The sequence below is a fragment of the Tursiops truncatus genome, chromosome 6 (genome assembly GCF_011762595.2).
Source record: "Tursiops truncatus isolate mTurTru1 chromosome 6, mTurTru1.mat.Y, whole genome shotgun sequence".
Classification (NCBI taxonomy): domain Eukaryota; kingdom Metazoa; phylum Chordata; class Mammalia; order Artiodactyla; family Delphinidae; genus Tursiops; species Tursiops truncatus.
In genome coordinates this window covers 51,363,605-51,385,215 of record NC_047039.1, presented here as the reverse complement: position 1 = coordinate 51,385,215, position 21,611 = coordinate 51,363,605, and the positions used below count along the sequence as shown (strand labels likewise).

At 39.8% G+C, this 21,611-nt stretch overlaps 1 protein-coding gene across 1 annotated transcript in view; it reads right to left on the bottom strand.

Annotated features, from left to right (window-relative positions):
* Positions 1–12,320: 12,320 nt before the first annotated feature.
* Positions 12,321–21,611, bottom strand: part of TTC39B (tetratricopeptide repeat domain 39B) — a 136,168-nt gene continuing 126,877 nt past the window's right edge. The window contains exons 19-21 of the mRNA XM_019934851.3: positions 20,971–21,088; positions 18,107–18,223; positions 12,321–14,884 (exon numbers count right to left, since the gene is read on the bottom strand). Coding sequence (XP_019790410.1) covers positions 14,794–14,884; positions 18,107–18,223; positions 20,971–21,088 — 326 coding nt within the window. The 3' untranslated portion in view covers positions 12,321–14,793. The remainder of the gene's footprint in view (positions 14,885–18,106; positions 18,224–20,970; positions 21,089–21,611) is intronic.

The following is a 21,611-nucleotide window of genomic DNA, read 5'->3' as shown; positions in this document are numbered from 1 at the left end:
AGATCTCATATCAGCATGAGCTTACACATCATAGATGATAACATTTTAACACAAAATCAGCAAACGAATACTCATTTGGGAACACAGTTTTGATATTAAAAATATCAGAAGTTCACAGTTTTCTTCTTCCTTCTAGACTTATATTGATAAAATGCTTTTATAGCTACAATCTATTTCACTTTCTAGTACCAGATCCAATGCCTACTTGATCAGCAGATGGATGCTACTAAACACGTTTATCTTACTTAGAACTCACACGTCTTCAATTTCTAAAAACATTTTGCTCTTTAAAACTGTGACCGCTGGGAACAGGGAAGATCAAATGTAATGAGAAGAGAAAAAGTGAGATAAAATGCTGAAAATGTTTACTAATAAAACAATAAATTATAAACTATATACAGGTAGCTTTTATGATTCAACAGGAAACTACACATTAATTTGCAAAACGCTATGGCCTGTAACTAAAATCCCTCTACATGTTAAGGTAACATGAAGGGTTTTTAGGTGACCAGATCACTAGACAGGTTTGTGTGTTTTAAGGCAAAGAAAAATTTACCAAGTGAAGTACCTACAAAATAAATTTGCTTTGGAAATAAATCTCAGTAATAAAATAATACTTCTCACTTATTAAATATATATTTTGCCTTTACATATGATTTAGCAACTTACATCAAAAATTCGAGAGTTCTATGAACATCTGCAAATAAATATTTTAAAACACAAGTATATAAATGAATCAGCTGGTATTCATTCAGGTGTTTGGATGGCAGCAGTTAGCAAAGGAAAAAAATAATAAACTACTTAGTTATAAAATTTTCCCCTAACATAGCATGAGAATGCAACATATTGTTGAGAATTAAGCAATTTTTCTGAACAGCACACATCAGTGAAATACATGTGTTCTCCTTCTGCAAATCTTAGTTACACAGAACCCAATGGTACTGTTTTCTTAAGCCATTAAATTAATAGCCTAAGATTTATAATGCTTGCCATAATCTCTCTTTTCATGTAAATTATTTTCTTAAAGCACTATATAGAAAGCGGTTGTCTACTATGAAGAATAAAATCACTTCCGGAAAAAAATGGAGTAACTAATGAAAAAATTTTAAACTCATTTACTATACCCAAACTTGCCACCTGGACACTTAGCTCCAATAAAGATAAGAATGAATTAAAACATCTGTACGTCTCCAAAGCAGGAAGTGTCATCCCTTCAAAATGCGGAAGACCTTCCGGCATTTCAAAATAATAGAATTCCTTTAAAACTGAAATAAGCAATATTCTTTAACACGTTCATTTTATCCAATTTCTCTGGCGTTCAGTTCTGTTACACTGAGACCAACTTTTTTTCCCCAAATGATACTACACAGACTACCAATAATTAAAACTAATTTACTAAAATATATTAAGTAGCAATAAAACAAAAGCTCCCACTGAGATAGACTAGCATCCCTTATATTAGTCATTTAAATTATGTGTGTCTAAGAACTATTGGATTAACATACAAGGTATATTGTATACTAATATGCAACAAAGTTTTACTTAATGAAGGTATTAAAGTACCTTGAGTTTTCCTATTAAATATCCAATCTGTAGGCACTGGTATGCATTTTTTATTAGCAAATAACAGTGAGGTGGCTGCTTTGATTTGCCCATGCAGAGTCGTGTTATAGTATTACTACAGTGTAATTTACACATCTGTAAACTGGACAGAATGAGGGTTGAACTTCCTTTGAAGCTAGATCCACATAGTCCTTCAGAGATGGACCAGGCCAAGAATCCACTCAGCCTTCTCAATCTACTAAACAGTCCCTGCATCACTTCTTTTTGTGGTTATGAAGTTATAAACAGACTGGAATGGACTTTAACATCTTCACGGTCAGACAGCAATTGCTCAACATAGAAGATATTTCCCCCATGCTAAATTCTGGTGTGTACCTTTCATTACATTTCAAGTTCTACATTCTGAGGTAACTAAATCTAAGGGATGTAAGGACAAAACTACCAACAGTGAGAAGCAGAAACAGGGTTTCACAACAAGCAATTTAATAACATAAAGAAAAAATATGTAAATAATTGGTCTGGGGGATGGGAAATGTGAGAAAACCCTGCGCTCCTTCTGAGAGAACAATATAAAGCATTGTCTATTTAATATTTGTAAGCTGTTTTCTATCTACCTACCTATTGACCTATCTATGTGTCAGATCAAGAAATGTCTAGACGTTTAAAATATGTCAATTATATGTATGCATATCACTTAGGTATCATATACATTAAAATATCAATAATAGGCAGCAAAAGATAAATATATAACTTCAAATAAACCATCTGCCAAATTATTCTCTAAGTGGGTAACTAGTGCCTAAAGATCTTTAAAGACGATACTGGCCTAGCTGAGTCAATGGTGAAACATTGATAATATACAGGGATTGAAAAGGTCACCCACATTTTCAGAATAATGTTCATCTTAAAAAATATTTTAATCATAAAATCTACTAACATCTCAAAGGTGAGAGTCACTTCCTCTACAACTCTAAGAGTTTGTGCTGTTACATCTCAAAAAGTGAGGAATGTCTGTAAAATCAGATTTAAATAATAATCTTAAAAATAAGATCTCTCAAGTCTAGTATATAAGGAGCTGTGGGGGGAGAATAATAATGTTCAAACATGCCAATGATCAATGATATCTGCAGAATAAACATGATCAAACAAAAGTTTATGGGAACTTAAACAGAAAAAGCAAACCTCAGAGATATATATTTGAACCATGATTGACAATGCAACTGTGGTGATTAGGTGATCACAGTAGGCAGCAAGTAAAAGCCAGAACTCCAGGAAGCATGACATTGGGAGGCATATAGAAATGAATGTTCCCTGACTCTCGGCATCATTCCAACATGTGCCACTAGCCATGTTTCAAGTTCTCTATAGCCACATGTGGCCAGTGGCTATCATACTGGACAGAGCAGGACTGAAGGAGAAACAACACTGTTTAGCAGTTGGGGAGGATGACATAATTTTCCAAGGACTTACCCGGCTGTCCAGTGGTTAAGACTCCACCTTCCAATGCAGGGGCGTGGGTTCAATCCCTGATCCGGGAACTTAGATCCCACAGGCCATGTGGTACAGCCAAAAAAAAAAAAAAAAAGATTTCCAAGATCCATTCCATGCCCTATGAATCACAAAATCTTAGGGCATCAGAACAACCACTGGAGTCTTCATTGACTCATTTTAATTAAAGGCATTAGAATTTATGACTTATAAATGTGGATTAAATAACTAGGGAAAAAAGAGTAATATGAAAAAAATAATGAAGAATTAATCAGAATAATGCCAGAAATTTTTCCCGTTGATCACAAAGACCTTTTCAAAATAATTAGTTTTAACGTCCAAAGGAAGAAAAATCTCTATTCGAAAACGTCGATAGATTCACTTTAAAGGAATGGATGAGAAGTGAAATCATAATGAGTATTAATAAAAGGGGCTATTAGTGGCTAACACAATGTAACTACCTCTAAAAGCAGTTTCAAAAGAAGAAAAGCTCACTTTTCTTTGAAAGGTGGTAACTTTCTTCTTTACACACATCCCACTGATTTGGAAACCTGATCAAAGACTCACAGTGACCTCAAAGTTCAACTGTAACGTTTCCAGGCCAGGTAAGAATGATAGTCACATAGCTCTGCTAAACTTACTCCTTTGCAAAAGAAATGGTTATACTCTTATATTGTTTCAATGATTAAAAATCTTTGATGCTGATTAATCTGCAATTTACCTCCCTATAGCTTCTACTCACTTGTAGTAAAGACATAACATCAATGAACTTTCTTTTCCTATATAACGTGGGATGTTCTTATATCCAGGAGAAGCACAGAAATATTAAGATATAAGTTCATATAAGAGCTGATATAGCTAATCTTCCATTAACTGTCAAGTGGAAATCATGCCTTCTTTGTCACCAATACCACAAAGCTTAACCTCTACTTGAGTCTTAAGTTTACACAGAACCAATCAGAACTCTGGCTCTTCATTTAAAAAAAAGGTAATTAGGGCTTCCCTGGTGGCGCAGTGGTTTAGAGTCCGCCTGCCGATGCAGGGGACACGGGCTCGTGCCCCGGTCCGGGAGGATCCCACATGCCGCGGAGCAGCTGGGCCCGTGAGCCATGGCCGCCAAGCCTGCGCGTCCGGAGCCTGTGCTCCGCAACGGGAGAGGCCACAACAGTGAGAGGCCTGCGTACCGCAAAAAAAGAAAGGTAATTATACCAAGAACTACACAAATTGCACAAACTGTCAGATATATTGGCAGACCAACCCCTTCACATATGCCCCTCAAAACAGCAGATAAAACATTGTCACTTCAGTACTCATTCTTCACAGAACACCCTGAATCACAAAATAACTCTAAAAATGCAATATTAGCTGATGTCACAATAAACTAGTGCTGCCATGGTATCTTGAACATGGCAGGAAACAGATGAATATTTGTAGCATTAATGATATTACAACATTTAGGAGGAGACCTTCAAGATGGCGGAGGAAGGAGACGTGGAGATCACCTTCCTCTCCACAAATACATCAGAAATACAACTACATGTAAAACAACGCCTACAGAACACCTACTGAACGCTGGCAGAAGACCTCAGACCTCCCAAAAGGCAAGAAACTCCCCACGTACCTGGGTAGGGCAAAAGGAAAAACAGAGACAAAAGAACAGGGACGGGACCTGCACTAGTGGGAGGGAGCCGTGAAGGAGGAAAGGTTTCTACACACCAGGAAGCCGCGTCGCGGGCGGAAACTGCGGGTGGCGTGGCGGAAGCTTCGGAGCCGCTGAGGAGAGCGCAGCAACAGGGGTGCGGAGGGCAAAGCGCAGAGATTCCCGCACAGAGGATCGGGGCCGACCGGCACTCACCAGCCCGAGAGGCTTGTCTGCTCACCTGCCGGGGCGGGCGGGGGTGGGAGCTGAGGCTCGGGCTTCGGTTGGAGCGCAGGGAGAGGACTGGGGTTGGCGGCGTGAACACAGCCTGAAGGGGCTAGCGCGCCACAGCTAGCCGGGAGGGAGTCCGGGAAAAAGTCTGGACCTGCTGAAGAGGCAAGAGACTTTTTCTTGCCTCTTTGTTTCCTGGTGCGTGAGGAGAGGGGATTAAGAGCGCCGCCTAAACGAGCTCCAGAGACGGCGCGAGCCGCGGCTATCACCGTGGACCCCAGAGACGGGCAGGAGACGCTAAGGTTTTTTTGCAGCCACCTAGAAGCCTGTGTGCGAACACAGGTCACTATCCACACCTCCCTCCTGGGAGCCTGTACAGCCTGCCACTGCCAGGGTCCTGGGATCCAGGGACAACTTCCCCGGGAGAACACAAGGCGCGCCTCAGGCTGTTGCAACATCATGGTGGCCTCTGCTGCCGCAGGCCCGCCCCACACTCCGTACCCCTCCCACCCCTGGCCTGAGTGAGCCAGAGCCCCCGAATCAGCTGCTCCTTTAACCCTGTCCTGTTTGAGCGGGTACAGATGTCCTCAGGCGACCTACATGCAGAGGTGGGGCCAAATCCACAGCTGAACCCCAGGAGCTGTGCGAACAAAGAAGAGAAAGGGAAATCTCTCCCAGCAGCCTCAGGAGCAGCAGATTAAATCTCCACAATCAACCTGATGAACCCTGCACCTGTGGAATACCTGAATAGACAATGAATCATCCCAAAATTGAGGCGGTGGGCTTTCAGAGCAACGATATATTTTATTCCTTTTTCTCTTTTTGTGAGTGTGTATGTGTATGCTTCTTTGTGTGATTTTCTCTGTATACCTTTACTTTTACCATTTGTCCAAGGGTTCTGCCTATCCGTGTTTTATTTACTTATTTATTTTTTGGTTGCTCTCTTCATTCTTTCTTTGTTATTACTTTTTAATTTTTTAATAATCATTTTTTTAATAACCTTATTTTACTTTATTTTTTACTTTATTTTTTTTTTAATTTTTTTATTTTTTTGGTATGTGGGCCTCTCACTGTTGCGGCCTCTCCCGTTGCGGAGCACAGGCTCCGGACGCGCAGGCTCAGCGGCCATGGCCCACAGGCCCAGCCGCTCCGCGGCACGTGGGATCCTCCCAGACCAGGGCACAAACCCGTGTCCCCTGCATCGGCAGGCGGACTCTCAACCACTGCGCCACCAGGGAAGCCCTCTTTCTTTCTTTTTTTCTGCCTTTCCTAGTTCTAAGCCATGTGGCTGACAGGGTCTTGGTGCTCCGGCCGTGAGTCAGGCCTCTGCCTCTGAGGTAGAAGAGCAGAATTCTGGACATTGGTTCACCAGAGACATACCGGCTCCATGTAATATTAAAGGCGAAAGCCCTCCCAGAGATCTCCATCTCAACACTAAGACCCAGCTCCACTCAACGACCAGCAAGCTACAGTGCTGGACACCCTATGCCAAAACAACTAGCAAGACAGGAAAACAACCCCACCCATTGGCAGAGAGGCTGCCTAAAATCATAATAAGGTCACAGACACCCCAAAACACACCACCAGACGCGGTCCTGCCCACAAGAAAGACAAGATACAGACTCATCCTCCAGAACACAGGCACCAGTCCCCTCCACCAGGAAGCATACACAACCCACTGAACCAAACATAGCCACTGGGGGCAGACACCAAACACAACGGGAAGTACAAACATGCAGGCTGTGAAAAGGAGACCCCAAACACAGTAAGTGAAGCAAAATGAGAAGACAGAGAAACACACAGCAGATGAAGGAACAAGGGAAAAACCCACCAGACCTAACAAATGAAGAGGAAATAGTCTACCTGAAAAAGAATTCAGCATAATGATAGTAAAGATGATCCAAAGTCTTGGAAATAGAATAGACAAAATGCAAGAAACATTTAACAAGGACCTAGAAGAACTAAAGATGAAACAAACAATGATGAACAACACAATAAATGAAATTAAAAATTCTCTAGAAGGAAACAATAGCAGAATAACTGAGGCAGAAGAATGGATAAGTGAACTGCAAGATAAAATAGTAGAAATAACTACTGCAGAGCAGAATAAAGAAAAAAGAATGAAAAGAATTGAGGACAGTTTCATAGACCGCTGGGACAAGATTAAATGCACCAGCATTCGAATTATAGGGGTCCCAGAAGAAGAAGAGAAAAAGAAAGGGACTGAGAAAATATATGAAGAGATTATAGTTGAAAACTTCCCCAATATGGGAAAGGAAATAGTTAATCAAGTCCAGGAAGCACAGAGAGTCCCATTCAGGATAAATCCAAGGAGAAACACACCAAGAGACATATTAATCAAACTATCAAAAATCAAATACAAAAAAAAATATTAAAAGCAGCAAGGGAAAAACAACAAATAACATACAAGGGAATCCCCATAAGGTCAACAGCTGATCTTTCAGCAGAAACTCTGCAAGCCAGAAGGGAGTGGCAGGACATATTTAAAGTGATGAAAGGCAAAAACCTACAACCAAGATTACTCTACCCAGCAAGGATCTCATTCAGATTCAACAGAGAAATTAAAACCTTTACAGACAAGCAAAAGCTACGAGAAATCAGCACGACCAAGCCAGCTTTACAACAAATGCTAAAGGAACTTCTCTAGGCAGGAAACACAAGAGAAGGAAAAGACCAACAATAACAAACCCAAAACAATTGAGAAAATGGTAATAGGAACATACATATCGATAATTACCTTAAATGGATTAAATGCTGCAACCAAAAGATATAGCCTGGCTGAATGGATACAAAAACAAGACCCGTATATATGTGGTCTACATAAGACCCATTTCAGACCTAGGCATGGGAAAAGATATTCCATGCAAATGGAAATCAAAAGAAAGCTGGAGTAGCAATTCTCATACCAGACAAAATAGACTTTAAAATAAAGACTACTACAAGAGACAAAGAAGGACAATACATAATGATCAAGGGATCAATCCAAGAAGAAGATATAACAATTGTAAATATTTATGCACCCAACGTAGGAGCATCTCAATACATAAGGCAAATGCTAACAGCCACAAAAGGGGAAATTAACAGTAACACAATCATAGTAGGGGATTTTAACACCCCATTTTCACCCATGGACAGATCAACCAAAATGAAAATAAATAAGGAAACACAAGCTTTAAATGATACGTTACACAAGATGGACTTAACTGATATTTATAGGACATTCCATCCCAAAAGAACAGAATACACGTTCTTCTCAAGTGCTCATGGAACATTCTCCAGGATAGATCATATCTTGGGTCACACATCAAGCTTTGGTACATTTAAGAAAATTGAAATCGTATCAAGTATCTTTTCCGACCACAACACTATGAGACTAGATATCAAGAGCAAGAAAAAGTCTGTAAAAAATACAAACACATGGAGGCTAAACAATACACTAGTAAATAACCAAGAGATCACTGAAGAAACCAAAGAGGAAATCAAAAAATACCTAGAAACAAATGACAATGAAAATACAACAACCCAAAACCTATGGGATGCAGTAAAAGCAGTTCTTAGAGGGAAGTCTATAGCAATACAGTCCTACCTCAAGAAACAAGAAACATCTCAAATAAACAACCTAACCTTACACCTAAAGCAATTAGAGAAATAAGAACAAAAAAACCCCAAAGTTAGCCACAGGAAAGAACTCATAAAGATCAGATCAGAAATAAATGAAAAAGAAATGAAGGAAACAATAGCAAAGATCAATAAAACTAAAACCTGGTTCCTTGAGGAAATAAACAAAATTGATAAACCATTAGCTAGACTCATCAAGAAAAAAAACGGAAGACTCAAATCAATAGAATTAGAAATGAAAAAGGAGAGGTAACAACTGACACTGCAGAAATACAAAGGATCATGAGAGATTACTACGAGCAACTATATGCCAATAAAATGGACAACCATGAAGAAATGGACAAATTCTTGGAAAGGTACAATTTTCCAAGAGTGAACCAGGAAGAATTAGAAAATATAAACAGACCTATCACAAGTAATGAAATTGAAACTGTAATTAAAAATCTTCCAACAAACAAAAGTCCAGGACCAGGTGGCTTCACAGGCAAATTCTATCAAACATTTAGAGAAGAGCTAACACCTGTCCTTCTCAAACTCATCCAAAAAACTGCAGAGGGAGAAATACTCCCAAATTCATTCTATGAAGCGACCATCACCCTGATACCAACACAAGACAAAGATGTCACAAAGAAAGAAAACTACAGGCCAATATCACTGATGAACAAAGATGCAAAAATCTTCAACAAAATACTAGCAAACAGAATCCAACAGCACATTAAAAGGATCATACACCATGATCAAGTGGGGTTTATCCCAGGAATGCAAGGATTCTTCAATATATGTGAGTCAATCAATGTGATACACCATATTAACAAACTGAAGGATAAAAACCATATGATCAACTCAGTAGATGCAGAAAAAGCTTTTGACAAAATTCAACACCCATTTGTGATAAAAAAACCCTCCAGAAAGTAGGCATAGAGGGAACTTACCTCAACATAATAAAGGCCATATATGACAAACCCACAGCCAACATTGTTCTCAATGGTGAAAAACTGAAACCATTTCCACTAAGATCAGGAACAAGACAAGGTTGCCCACTCTCACCACTATTATTCAACATAGTATGGAAGTTTTAGCCACAGCAATCAGAGAAGAAAAAGAAGTAAAAGGAATCCAAATTGGAAACAAAGAAGTAAAGTTGTCACTGTTTGCAGATGACATGACACTGTACATAGAGAATCCTAAGGACGCTACCAGAAAACTACATGAGCTAATCAATGAATTTGGTAAAGTAGCAGGATACAAAATTAATGCTCAGAAATCTCTTTCATTCCTACACACTAATGATGAAAAATCTGAAAGTGAAATTAAGAAAACACTCCCATTTACCACTGCAACAAAAAGAATAAAATACCTAGGAATAAACCTACTTAAGGAGACAAAAGACCTGCATGCCGAAAACTATAAGACACTGATGAAAGAAATTAAAGATGATACAAACAGATGGAGAGATATACCATGTTCTTGGATTGGAAGAATCAACATTGTGAAAATGACTAAACGACTCAAAGCAATCTACAGATTCAATGCAATCCCTATCAAATTACCAATGGCATTTTTCACAGAACTAGAACAAAATATTTCACAGTATGTATGGAAACACAAAAGACCCTTAATAGCCAAAGCAATCTTGAGAAAGAAAACTGAGCTGGAGGAATCAGGCTCCCTGACTTCAGACTATACTACAAAGCTACAGTAATCAAGATAGTATGGTACTGGTGCTAAAACAGAAATATAAATCAATGGAACAGGATAGAAAGCCCAGAGATAAACCCACGCACATATGGTCACCTTATTTTTGATAAAGGAGGCAAGAATATACAATGGAGAAAAGACAGCCTCTTCAATAAGTGGTGCTGGGAAAACTAGACAGCTACATGTAAAAGAATGAAATTAGAACACTCCCTAAGACCATACACAAAAATAAAGTCAAAATGGATTAAAGACCTAAATGTAAGGCCAGTCAGTATCAAACTCGTAGAGGAAAACATAGGCAGAACACTCTATGACATAAATCACAGCAAGACCCACCTCCTAGAGAAATGGAAAAACAAAAATCAACAAATGGAACATAATGAAACTTTAAAGCTTTTGCACAGCAAAGGAAACCATAAACAAGATGAAAAGACAACCCTCAGAATGGAAGAAAATATTTGCAAATGAAGCAACTGACAAAGGATTAATCTCCAAAATTTACAAGCAGCTCATGCAGCTCAATATCAAAAAAACAAACAACCCAATCCAAAAATGGGCAGAAGACCTAAATAGACATTTCTCCAAAGAAGATATACAGATAGCCAACAGACACATGAAAGAATGCTCAGCATCACTAATCATTAGAGAAATGCAAATCAAAACTACAACGAGGGGGGGCTTCCCTGGTGGCGCAGTGGTTGAGAGTCTGCCTGCTGATGCAGGGGACACGGGTTCGTGCCCCGGTCCGGGAAGATCCCACATGCCGCGGAGCGGCTGGGCCCATGAGCCATGGCCGCTGAGCCTGTGCCTCCGGAGCCTGTGCTCCACAACGGGAGAGACCACAACAGTGAGAGGCTCGCATACTGCAAAAAAAAAAAAAAAAAAAAAAAAAAAAAAAAAAAAAAACCTACAATGAGGTATCAACTCACACCAGTCAGAATGGCTATCATCAAAAAAACTACTAAAAAAAAAAAAAAACTACTAACGGGCTTCCCTGGTGGCACAGTGGTTGGGAGTCCACCTGCCGATGCAGGGGACACAGGTTCATGCCCCGTTCGGGGGGATCCCACGTGCCGCGGAGCGGCTGGGCCCCCGGAGCCTGTGCTCCGCAGCGGGAGAAGCCACAGTAGTGAGAGGCCCGCGTACAAAAAAACTACTAACAATAAATGCTGAAGAGGGTGTGGAGAAAAGTGAACCCTCTTGCACTCTTGGTGGGAAGGTAAATTGATATAGCCACTATGTAGAACTGTATGGAGGTTTCTTTAAAAAACTAAAAATAGAACTAGCATACGACCCAGCAATCCCACTACTGGCCATATACCCTGAGAAAACCATAATTCAATAAGAGACATGTACCACAGTGTTCATGGCAGCTCTATTTACAATAGCCAGGACGTGGATGCAACCTAAGTGTCCATCAACAGATGAATGGATAAAGAAGATGTGACACATATATACAATGGAATATTACTCAGCCATAAAAAGAAATGAAGTTGAGTTATTTGTAGTGAGGTGGATGGACCTAGAGTCTGTCATATAGAGTAAAGTAAGTCAGAAGCAGAAAAACAAATACCGTATGCTAACACATATATATGGAATCTAAAAAAAATGGTTCTGAAGAACCTAGGGGTAGGACAGGAATAAAGACATAGAGAATGGACTTGAGGACACGGGGAGGGGGAAGGGTTAGCTGGGACAAAGTGAGAGAGTGGCATGGACATATATACACTACCAAATGTAAAATAGCTAGCTAGTGGGAAGCAGCCGCGTAGCACAGGGAGATGCTTTGTGACCACCTAGAGGGGTAAGATAGGGAGGGTGGGAAGGAGACGCAAGCGGGAGGAGATATGGGGATATATTTATATGTATAGCTGATTCACTTTCTTATAAAGCAGAAACTAACATACCATTGTAAAGCAATTATATTCCAATAAAGATGTTTAACAGTAAATAAATAAATGACATTACAACATTTAAAAATCCATTGGATAGATTATCAGGTAACTATAAAAGAAAAGAAAATGAAAATACAAACGAAATAAGAACAAATAAAGGAAAAATCTTAATGGGAGATATGAATTTTTATATTTGTTTTGGTAATGCAGAGTCAAAATAAAACAAAAATAACTACCATTACCTTAAATCGTTTCCATTTCATACCAGAAAGTGCATTTTTTACTCACTTTTGCTCTGACTTGTAGCTTCTCACAAAAGCAATATGACCGTTTTTTAAATTATTAAAAAAAATAATAATAATGCTACCAAAACTCTTCTAAGAACTTTGGAGACTTTTTTTCCCAAGTAATATTCAAAGAAATTTTTGAGCAGATTTTCCCTTACTAGCTGTAATGACAGTTATTTTCTCTTTTATTTGGTCCTAATGTAAAATTATATAATTCCTATTAATAACACATGATGAATCTACCACCAATATTATCTGAAGGGGTGGAACTCCGAGTTGAATTGTATTCATCATTTTCCACTGGAAAAACATCCTCAGTATTGGCCAAGAATTAGTACCTTAAAGAAAACAAGACCAAATACCTGCTGCATACAGGCTCATATAGCAGGGAATAAACAGCAAGGAGCAAATTCACAATGTGAGCTCATGTCAGTGCCAAACACTTCAAATAAATTTAAACTTGTCTGAATCTCCACACTTTCATTTTATATCAGAGACCACAGACTCAAGCCAATACTTTTGTTTTGATACTGTAATACATACATAAAAACCGTAACTGTTACAACAACTCATATTCATGCAGCCTTTCAGTTTACAAAAAGCTATCATATGCAGTATCTAATAGAGCCCTCACGAGCACCAAGCTCTGTGTTGCTATCCCCACCAGGGAAACTGAGTGCCAGAGAGGGTCAATGACTTGCTCCACGTAGAGGAAATATTATTAACTAATAGAACTCGGCTCCTGACTGCCAATCTGGACTGTTTTTGTTAAACTGCAGAGGCTTCCATGACAAGTTATTCTTCAAAATAGAAATAAGACAAAACCCTGATTCATCAATTCATGAACTGTTTTTTGTCACTCTGGATGCAGTCTTGTCCTCAGCCACTGCACATACATATTGGAGAGCTGAGGGGCTGGGGAGGGCAGTGATGATTGTAAAATAAAACACACACTAAGTGGGAATGATCTAGATTAAACATTTTAACATTGTTTGCTGAAAATAAATATCTCAGCCTCAGACCCACAGTTATAAAACTAAAAGAGACCTTGAAATTCATCTGTTCTTTTTCCATTTCACAGGTGAGGAAAATATGGTGATGGAGAGAGCACAGAACTCCCTAAAGGTCACCCCGGTAACTGCCGACAGCAGAGCCAGGACCACACAGAGCTGGCTCTCTTCCACTCCATGCCCTGATTGTGTTTGCAAATTAAAGGACTAAGTACAGTCCAGATATTTACAAGGAACCATCACAGTGCTAGAGAAATGAGCAGATTAGACCTTACACACCAACATTACAAGTGTAAAAATTATTATTTTACATATCATTGAAAGCAGCAGGAACTTTATAGGAAAAATAGTCAACGTATATATTTTAGGTGCTCATTGTTAAGATTAAGGAAATTTTCTAAAATATAACTTTTTTTCCCTTTAGATATATGGAATTTTTTTGAATTTTGTTATAATAATAACAGACTTAAGTACATTCAAAAACAGGATAGGGCTTCCCTGGTGGCACAGTAGTTGAGAGTCCGCCTGCCGATGCAGGGGATGTGGGTTTGTGCCCCGGTGTGGGAAGATCCCACATGCCGCGGAGCGGCTGGGCCCGTGAGCCATGGCCGCTGAGCCTGTGCCTCCGGAGCCTGTGCTCCGCAACAGGAGAGGCCACAACAGTGAGAGGCCCGCGTACCGCAAAAAAAAAAAACAAAACAAAACACAGGATAGTCTCTCAAAACTGTCACCACCTGTAACTTACATGAAGAATAAGAAACAATAACATTTCATCACCTTTTCTAGATACAGGTCTTTCAACCTATTACCTACATTACCTGTCCGGTTCACACCATTGCCTGTCTTTTTCAGGAGTTTTCGGAAAGTTATTGAGCTATTTTGAATGTAGGTGATTCTTATTTCCCCTCTGAAACTTAAATGCTAGGCAACAAAATATCTCTGAAGTTTAACTGACCGACATGCTAAAAATGCTTAGGTTGTAAGCCATTTGCTACTTACACAATATTCATTTCCACATTAAAAAAATAAATAATCTAATTATACTTTACTGTACCTGTGAGTCCTTTAAAAGACTTTTCACTCTCCAATTCAAATCGGATATGAAATTCTTTTTGGAGATGCAGAATATAAGAGTTTTCTAGATATTATTGAACATCATTCCATAGGAAAAAAAACCCATTTATGTAGACCAATAGTAAACCACACAGATGATAGAAAATATTGACAGTAAAATTAGTTTTTTGTCTCACATTCACAAGATCATTTTTCCACTTTAATACAAGGTCTAATCTATAGCAGATGCCGGTACTAATTGAAAGGAAATTCCATCCTTCATGTTCTGATCAATCTGAGGACGGTTTTTTCCAGAGGTGAAGAGCTGCCTGAATTCTGAAGTGTAGTCTGGACTCCAGTGAGTAATCTTTGTAGTTATTTCTAAAGATAAATAACAATAATATTGTAATGTCAAAATTCGTTTATACACCAGGGCACCACCACCCTCCTCCCCTCCTCTCATCTTCATTCCTTATTTGCTTTCAAACGTTAATATGCATAACGGTGGATTTTGTTAAAATGCAGATTCTGGTCCTGGGAGGAGATGAGGACTGCAATATTCTGTATTTCTAGAAGCTTCCTGGTGGTGGTCTAAAAAGCATGCTTTGACTAGCAAGGTTTATATGTAATTACCAAACCATTCACAAACAGCAAGAAGGTTACATGGAAGGCTTAACAAATTTTGTGAACTATTTTTAAAGAGTTGACCTCCTTTTCTAAACTGGAAATTTCTGGCAGCCTGTAAAAACAAGGTGAACATAATCATTCACCCCCACCACACACACACACACAAATTTATATATATAGATAGATTTAGATATAGATATAGAAACTCGCACAAAACGACAATTACAACAAAGATAGCAGGATTACTTGGTGACACCAAAATTACTTACTGCAATTCTGATGGGCAAATATCAATGGTTTGATCAATAATTATTATGTGGCAATGTCAGGAGGGGCATTAGAAATCCACAGATTATTTAAAAACTTCACTTAGATCATCCATGTTGACTTCTCTTTGCTAGAATTGTTCCGAATCAGCAAAATGGAATGCTTTGGACCTTGGGCTCTGCTTTCACACACCACCGTGGCCCATGGGAGAGCTGTACTTTCTTTGCAGTGGCATTCATTCCTTTCTATAACCCTTTACTTTATACAGGTCTAAGGGTTACTTACTGGTAACCTTGATAATCAGGGTTATTATTCATAATGAGGGTTATTATTCATAAGCTAAGCCAACATCTTACTAGAGTTTACCGAAGGACGTAATTGAGTATTTCCCTAATTAACTTTGGAAGCTTTGCAAAGCTCCTACTGCACAAAGAAAACTACAGATAATCAACAGTCTTGAAATTATGGGACATCTGTTTATGTTGACATCACTGGGACTGTCTTGAGTTAGTGGTGACTTTTGATCACTGCTGGTCTTGCTTTTTCATAGTGAATTACTAGTCTTTTATTTTCATTGTTATAAAGTTGTCTTATTGTGCATTGCTTAGATAACACCAAATATGTCCAAATGATATGAATACTTAGAAACCGTATTTTCAGTCCCAAATTTTCCAATGGGACTAAAAATTTTCAATAGATTTGAAGATACACGAATGTCAGTTGACATAAGAGTCATACTCACTCTCAACAAATTAACTTTAAAAGTGACTTTCTCTCATATCCTTGGCTTTAAAAAAAAAAAAAGATAATGAAACCTCTCTTGGCTCCACTGTGCCTCCAAAGCTTCTGCCCCATTACTATGCTTTATTCACAGCCAAATATCCTGAAGGAGTTGCCTGGAGTAGCAAACTCCACTTTCTCACCTTGCTTGTCAAAGTCACCGATGATCATGCTGCCAAGTTCAGCAGCCAGTTCTCTGGTCTCACCTTGATTGACCTCTTGGCAGCCATCTTCACAACTGACCACTCTCTTCTTTTGAAACATTTTGTTCACTTGGCTTTCCCGGATGTCCTCCTAACTCACTGGCCACTTCTTAATCTTCTTGTTTAATCTCTAAAATGATGGCATATCCCAGGGCTATGCTGGATCTCCTTCTCTAGCTGTATAACTTTCCCCAAATGACCTCATCAAGCACCACAGCTTTAAATATCACTGTCTCTGTTCTGGTGACTTTGAAATATCTACATTTGGCCTTGACCTTTACACTGAACTCCATGCTGGTATATATGACTGCCAACTCACCATCTCCACGTGAATACCTATAGGCACCTCAAAATATCACAGTTCGAACAGGAGTAAGTTTTTTTTTCTCTCTCTCTCTCCTCAATCCTTATCCTCTAAGTATTCCCCATTTCATTCAAGAAGCATCATCAACCTCGTGGCTCAACACCCTCCCCGCTCCACCGCCCAGCCAAGAATGCTCCCCACACAGTCCGCTGGTGACTGGTCTTCTCAGGACTGGCTTTAATTATGCTAATCTCAACTACATACCCCCTCAAGGAAACCTTCCAGAATCAACTCAATCTAAAGTAGCACTCGAGTACCCTGTATCATATCGTAAATCTCAGCAAAGCACATACCATTGCTACTCTTCTTATTTGTTTATTTACCAATACCCCTCAACTTAGAAGGTAGAAACATTGCCTGTTTATGCACAGGTGTCTATCTAGAACCTTTTCTAGTGTCTAGCACATAATAGGTACTCAGTGAATGCTCTGCTGAATGTGAGTAAATGAACAAACTAGTGGATCAGCAAGCTATTTATGGCCTACAGCTATCATGGCATTCTTTCTCCATGGCAAGTAGTGTTCAAAGCAAGCAGACCACAGGGTTTGTGCCCCCAGTAAGTGAGCCATGATCACAGGAGGTCGGAGAGCCACTGGACAGCAGAATTGATAAAGTGCTTTGAAACTGCCACAGTAGTCAGAAAGAAGAAAGAGGAGAAGATTCAAAGGGCTTCTTCAAATCAATGGCTCTTTAAGGAAATGAGAGAGATGGTAGAACACACCAAGGATCGGCAAACTATGACCAGAATTATGGCCAAATCTGGGCACACCCATTTATTTACATATTGTCTTCTATGGCTGCTTTTAATACAATTGAGTAGTTGCAATGGAAACCTTATACTGTAAAGCCAAAAATACTAACTGGCCCTTTACAGAAAAAGTTTGCTGACCCCGATATAGAAGAGAATAGGCCAGAAATCTGTCATGTAGGTCCCCAAAATCACAACATTTGTAAACAGCCACAGGGTCAGGCATTAAGAGGACTGGAGGGCTTCCCTGGTGGCGCAGTGGTTGAGAGTCCGCCTGCCAATGCAGGGGATATGGGTTCGTGCTCCAGTCCGGGAAGATCCCACACGCCGCGGAGCGGCTGGGCCCGTGAGCCATGGCCGCTGAGCCTGTGCTCCGCAACGGGAGAGGCCGCAACAGTGAGAGGCACGTGTACCGCAAAAAAAAAAAAAAGGGTTGGAAACAGCACAATTCCAGCAAAAGCCACAGGCAGAAACTAAGCATAAATTAGCAAGTGTAAAATTGTGACTAATTTTTCATTAATGTGTTCATTTTAAGTGTATCAAGTTACTGCTGTTGTTAAAATTGTATTGACATTCCTGACTCCACAGCAAGAGAAGCTGCGGTTATCACTTACCTTGCAGTTTCTAGACCCTTTATGGCCTTGTCAACTTCCCCTTGGTTTTTATACAAAAATGCCAACTCAAACAGAGTAAATGGCACTAGGTAGTGGTCATACTTCAGTAGCTTTTCACTAAAAGAGCAAATGAAAAGCAATTAAGTCTTAACAGAACAAGGAACATATCATTCTTTTCCAACATACATGTATTTTTCCCCATTCTTAAGAAAACAGCTACAGCACTAAGACTATTATCAGAGAAAAGCTGTCATTATACAGTTAAAGAACCTAATAAACCATGGCAATAAATAGTATGCTTTTAATATATTACTCTTTTTTTTCTTTTTTTCTTTCTTTTTTTTTTTGGCCAAGCTCTGGCATGCAGGATCTTAGTTCCCCGACCAGGGATTGAACCCGTGCCCCCTGCAGTGGAAGCACGGAGTCCTAACCACTGGACCGCCAGGGAATTCCTTATATTACTCTTTTATTTTATTCCTTAATATAAATCCAGCACTGAGGATTGGTTACTGACCTTCAGGTATACAAATGCATGCAGATCTTCAAAGATTAACCCTAGAAAGGATAAGATCATCCCTCCTGAACATGAATGTGTTCAGGAAATGACTCCACTCAGAAAATGATGCCACTTATTTCTCACTGAGGTTCAACTCTCTTTGCACTGCTGTCTTATAATGCTTCAAAATGTCAAGAAAGAAGTGGTCAACACTTCGGTTTTCAGCAGTATTATGAAAATTCTCTGACTACAAAACATCTAGAAGCACTCAAAAAAATAAGAGCAACACCCTTTAAAATGCAGAGCTCAGCTCACAAGGACATAAGGAAAAATCTCAAACTGAAAGCAAAACAAAACCAGAACTCTGAGTGTGTGCATGATGCCAAAGCACCCCTAGGTCTGTTTCAGTCTGAATCCGCCAGGGCTTTGTGTCTCAATGTCCACACAGGAGGGGAGGCCTTGGGTCCACATAGTATATAGAGCCTGGGCTGAGACTCTACATAAAGCTGGGGCTCTGCTCCACCAGAGAAAGGGCAGATGAGAAAAACCCACTTGCAGCATAGGAGGAAGACAGGGGCAGTTGGCTCCCTGGCCTGAGGTCTAGGTGAGGGGGAGTGGAAAAAAACACATCCCTTAGGAAATTAATAACCAATAGGCCTGCCCTCACATGAATCTGCAATTCAAATTTATGTGGCCCAAATGATCCAAGAACTTCTAAGCAATGAAATTAACATGAAGGTGGCCCTGGCCTGGAAAAGCCTTTTGGGCATCTGGCAGAAATAAAAGCAAAATCACTTTAGAGAGAGACTATTCCTCAATCCTAGCCTCATAGGAGCCTCAAGATAAAACCCCTCTGAAGGTGAACTCACAATCCAAAACTATAAAATACACCGGCAAGCAATTCACTATGAGATTCAAAAAATACAACAAATGGGTCATCCTTTTGATCCTAATAAAAACACCAATAAAAGAGAACTCAACGGATACTTCTTTAACATGTTTACTAAAGCCTGTATATTACTTATTTGGGAAACAGATATTGTCTCTTTCAGCTTCTTAGAAGGACACCGGTCCTCCTACATTCTCATAATATATAGTCAGAAAGAGGCAGATCGGTAGCTACGGATGGAAAGGCATATGATATGGAACAAAAAACGTCAACCGGCAGTCTATGGCTGTGATCTATTTGGCTTACACAATGGTTTCCAAAAAATTGAGCCAAGATTTAAAAATCTGGAGATGTTATACAAAATTCAGATTCCAGGCTTTCAAAGAAAAATTGTAGGGACTTCCCTGGTGGCACAGTCATTAAGAATCCGCCTGCCAATGCAGGGGACACAGGTTCGATCCCTGGTCCGGGTAGATCCCATATGCCGCGGAGCAACTAAGCCCGTGTGTCACAACTACTGAGCCCACACGCTACAACTACTGAAGCCCTCACACCTAGAGCCTGTGCTCCGCAACAAGAGAAGCCACCACAGTGAGAAGCTCGTGGACCGCCACGAAGAGTAGCCCCCACTCGCTGCAACTAGAGAAAGCCTCCAAAGACCCAACGCAGCCAAAAAAAAAAAAAAAAAAAAAAAAATGTAGGGATTATTGCTACTGGGCCCACACTGTCCAGAGCAATAATCAATTAGAGCTCAGGAGTGGCTGCATTCTTTAAAGAGAACACACTATCTCCCTAATCTGCAGTGCCCACTAATCCCTATTTCTGCCATCGTTCAGTAAGGTTACTTGTCTGGCCCCTGTAATTGCATTTGTGACTCCAGATGTAGAGAAGAGGGTCAGGCACCAGAACCTTGACTCAACTCTCTAATTAGTGAAAGAGCAGGACATCATGATCAATGCTCTTGGGGGGTTAAAACTCATTCATCTACAGAAAAATACCCCTTGCCAAAAGAGAAGCAGTGTTAGTATTCATCACAGTCGTTCTTTCCTGTCACATTATCATTACAATGATGGCGAGTCTTTCTACTGAACTTTGAATCCCTAGGATTCAGGATCACAGTCTCTGGCACATAGTGGGTACTCAAATATCTGTGGAATAAATGGATGACAGACAAATGCACGAATCAAAGAAGTATCAGATGTTCTGTACATTGCTGCCAGAATTCAGACAGACACATGTCAGCCTGGCTGTAAATTTAGCTTTTGTAAGTCACCTCTGAACACCAGGTAGAAAGGCATAACGCCACGTTCCACTTAGGTTATAATTTTTTTCTCAAAGAATAAAGAAAACATTACTGGATTCTCTTTCTGGCAACACCAAGTAAAAGGTTAGCAACGGGAGATAAAAGCATCACTTTCTCACAGCGATTCCCCAGAAACCACAATCTGCACTCAAGTTGGTTTCATTGTCCGCTTTTACCTTTGGACAACGTGATTGAAACACAATTCCGCTTGCAAAGGCCGCTGTAAGTTCTTCAGGCAGCATCCTTTCAGCAACTTCACTAAGCATTCATCATCTACAGAGTAGTCGCTGGACTCTTAAAGCAAAACAAACATACAATTCACACACGGAAAGAAAAATACTTGTAAAAATCCTATTTAAGAGGTAGCACTAACAGCTCTTAGGTTTCAGAGGGACCATTTAAAAATAAGGAGAATATGTTTAGCATTTGTTATGCCTCACTAAATAAAATACAATGAAAATATTTCAAATGAAAAGAATACTAACTACATTAATACACCATTTTATTAAGGGGTTCACCCTAGCCACTTAAAATTGTTTTGGGGTGCTCATACTCTGAGTTATGTGACCTTACGTATAATTATAGGAAGTTTGAACTGTAAATAAAGCAAGAGCTTTATTAGTTCTGTGAAAGGTAAAGCGGTGAGGAGGTCGCACGCTGCCTCTTCCTGTGGTTCTGGTCCCTAGCTGTGCTGGCTTCGTGTAGAAGAGGGTAATGCTTCCATATGGAGAAGCAGATGGCCTTCTCCCCATTAAAAATTCAGGAAGGAGCACACCCTCTCCAGATCATTATGTTTACAACTTATCAGTTCTCCCAG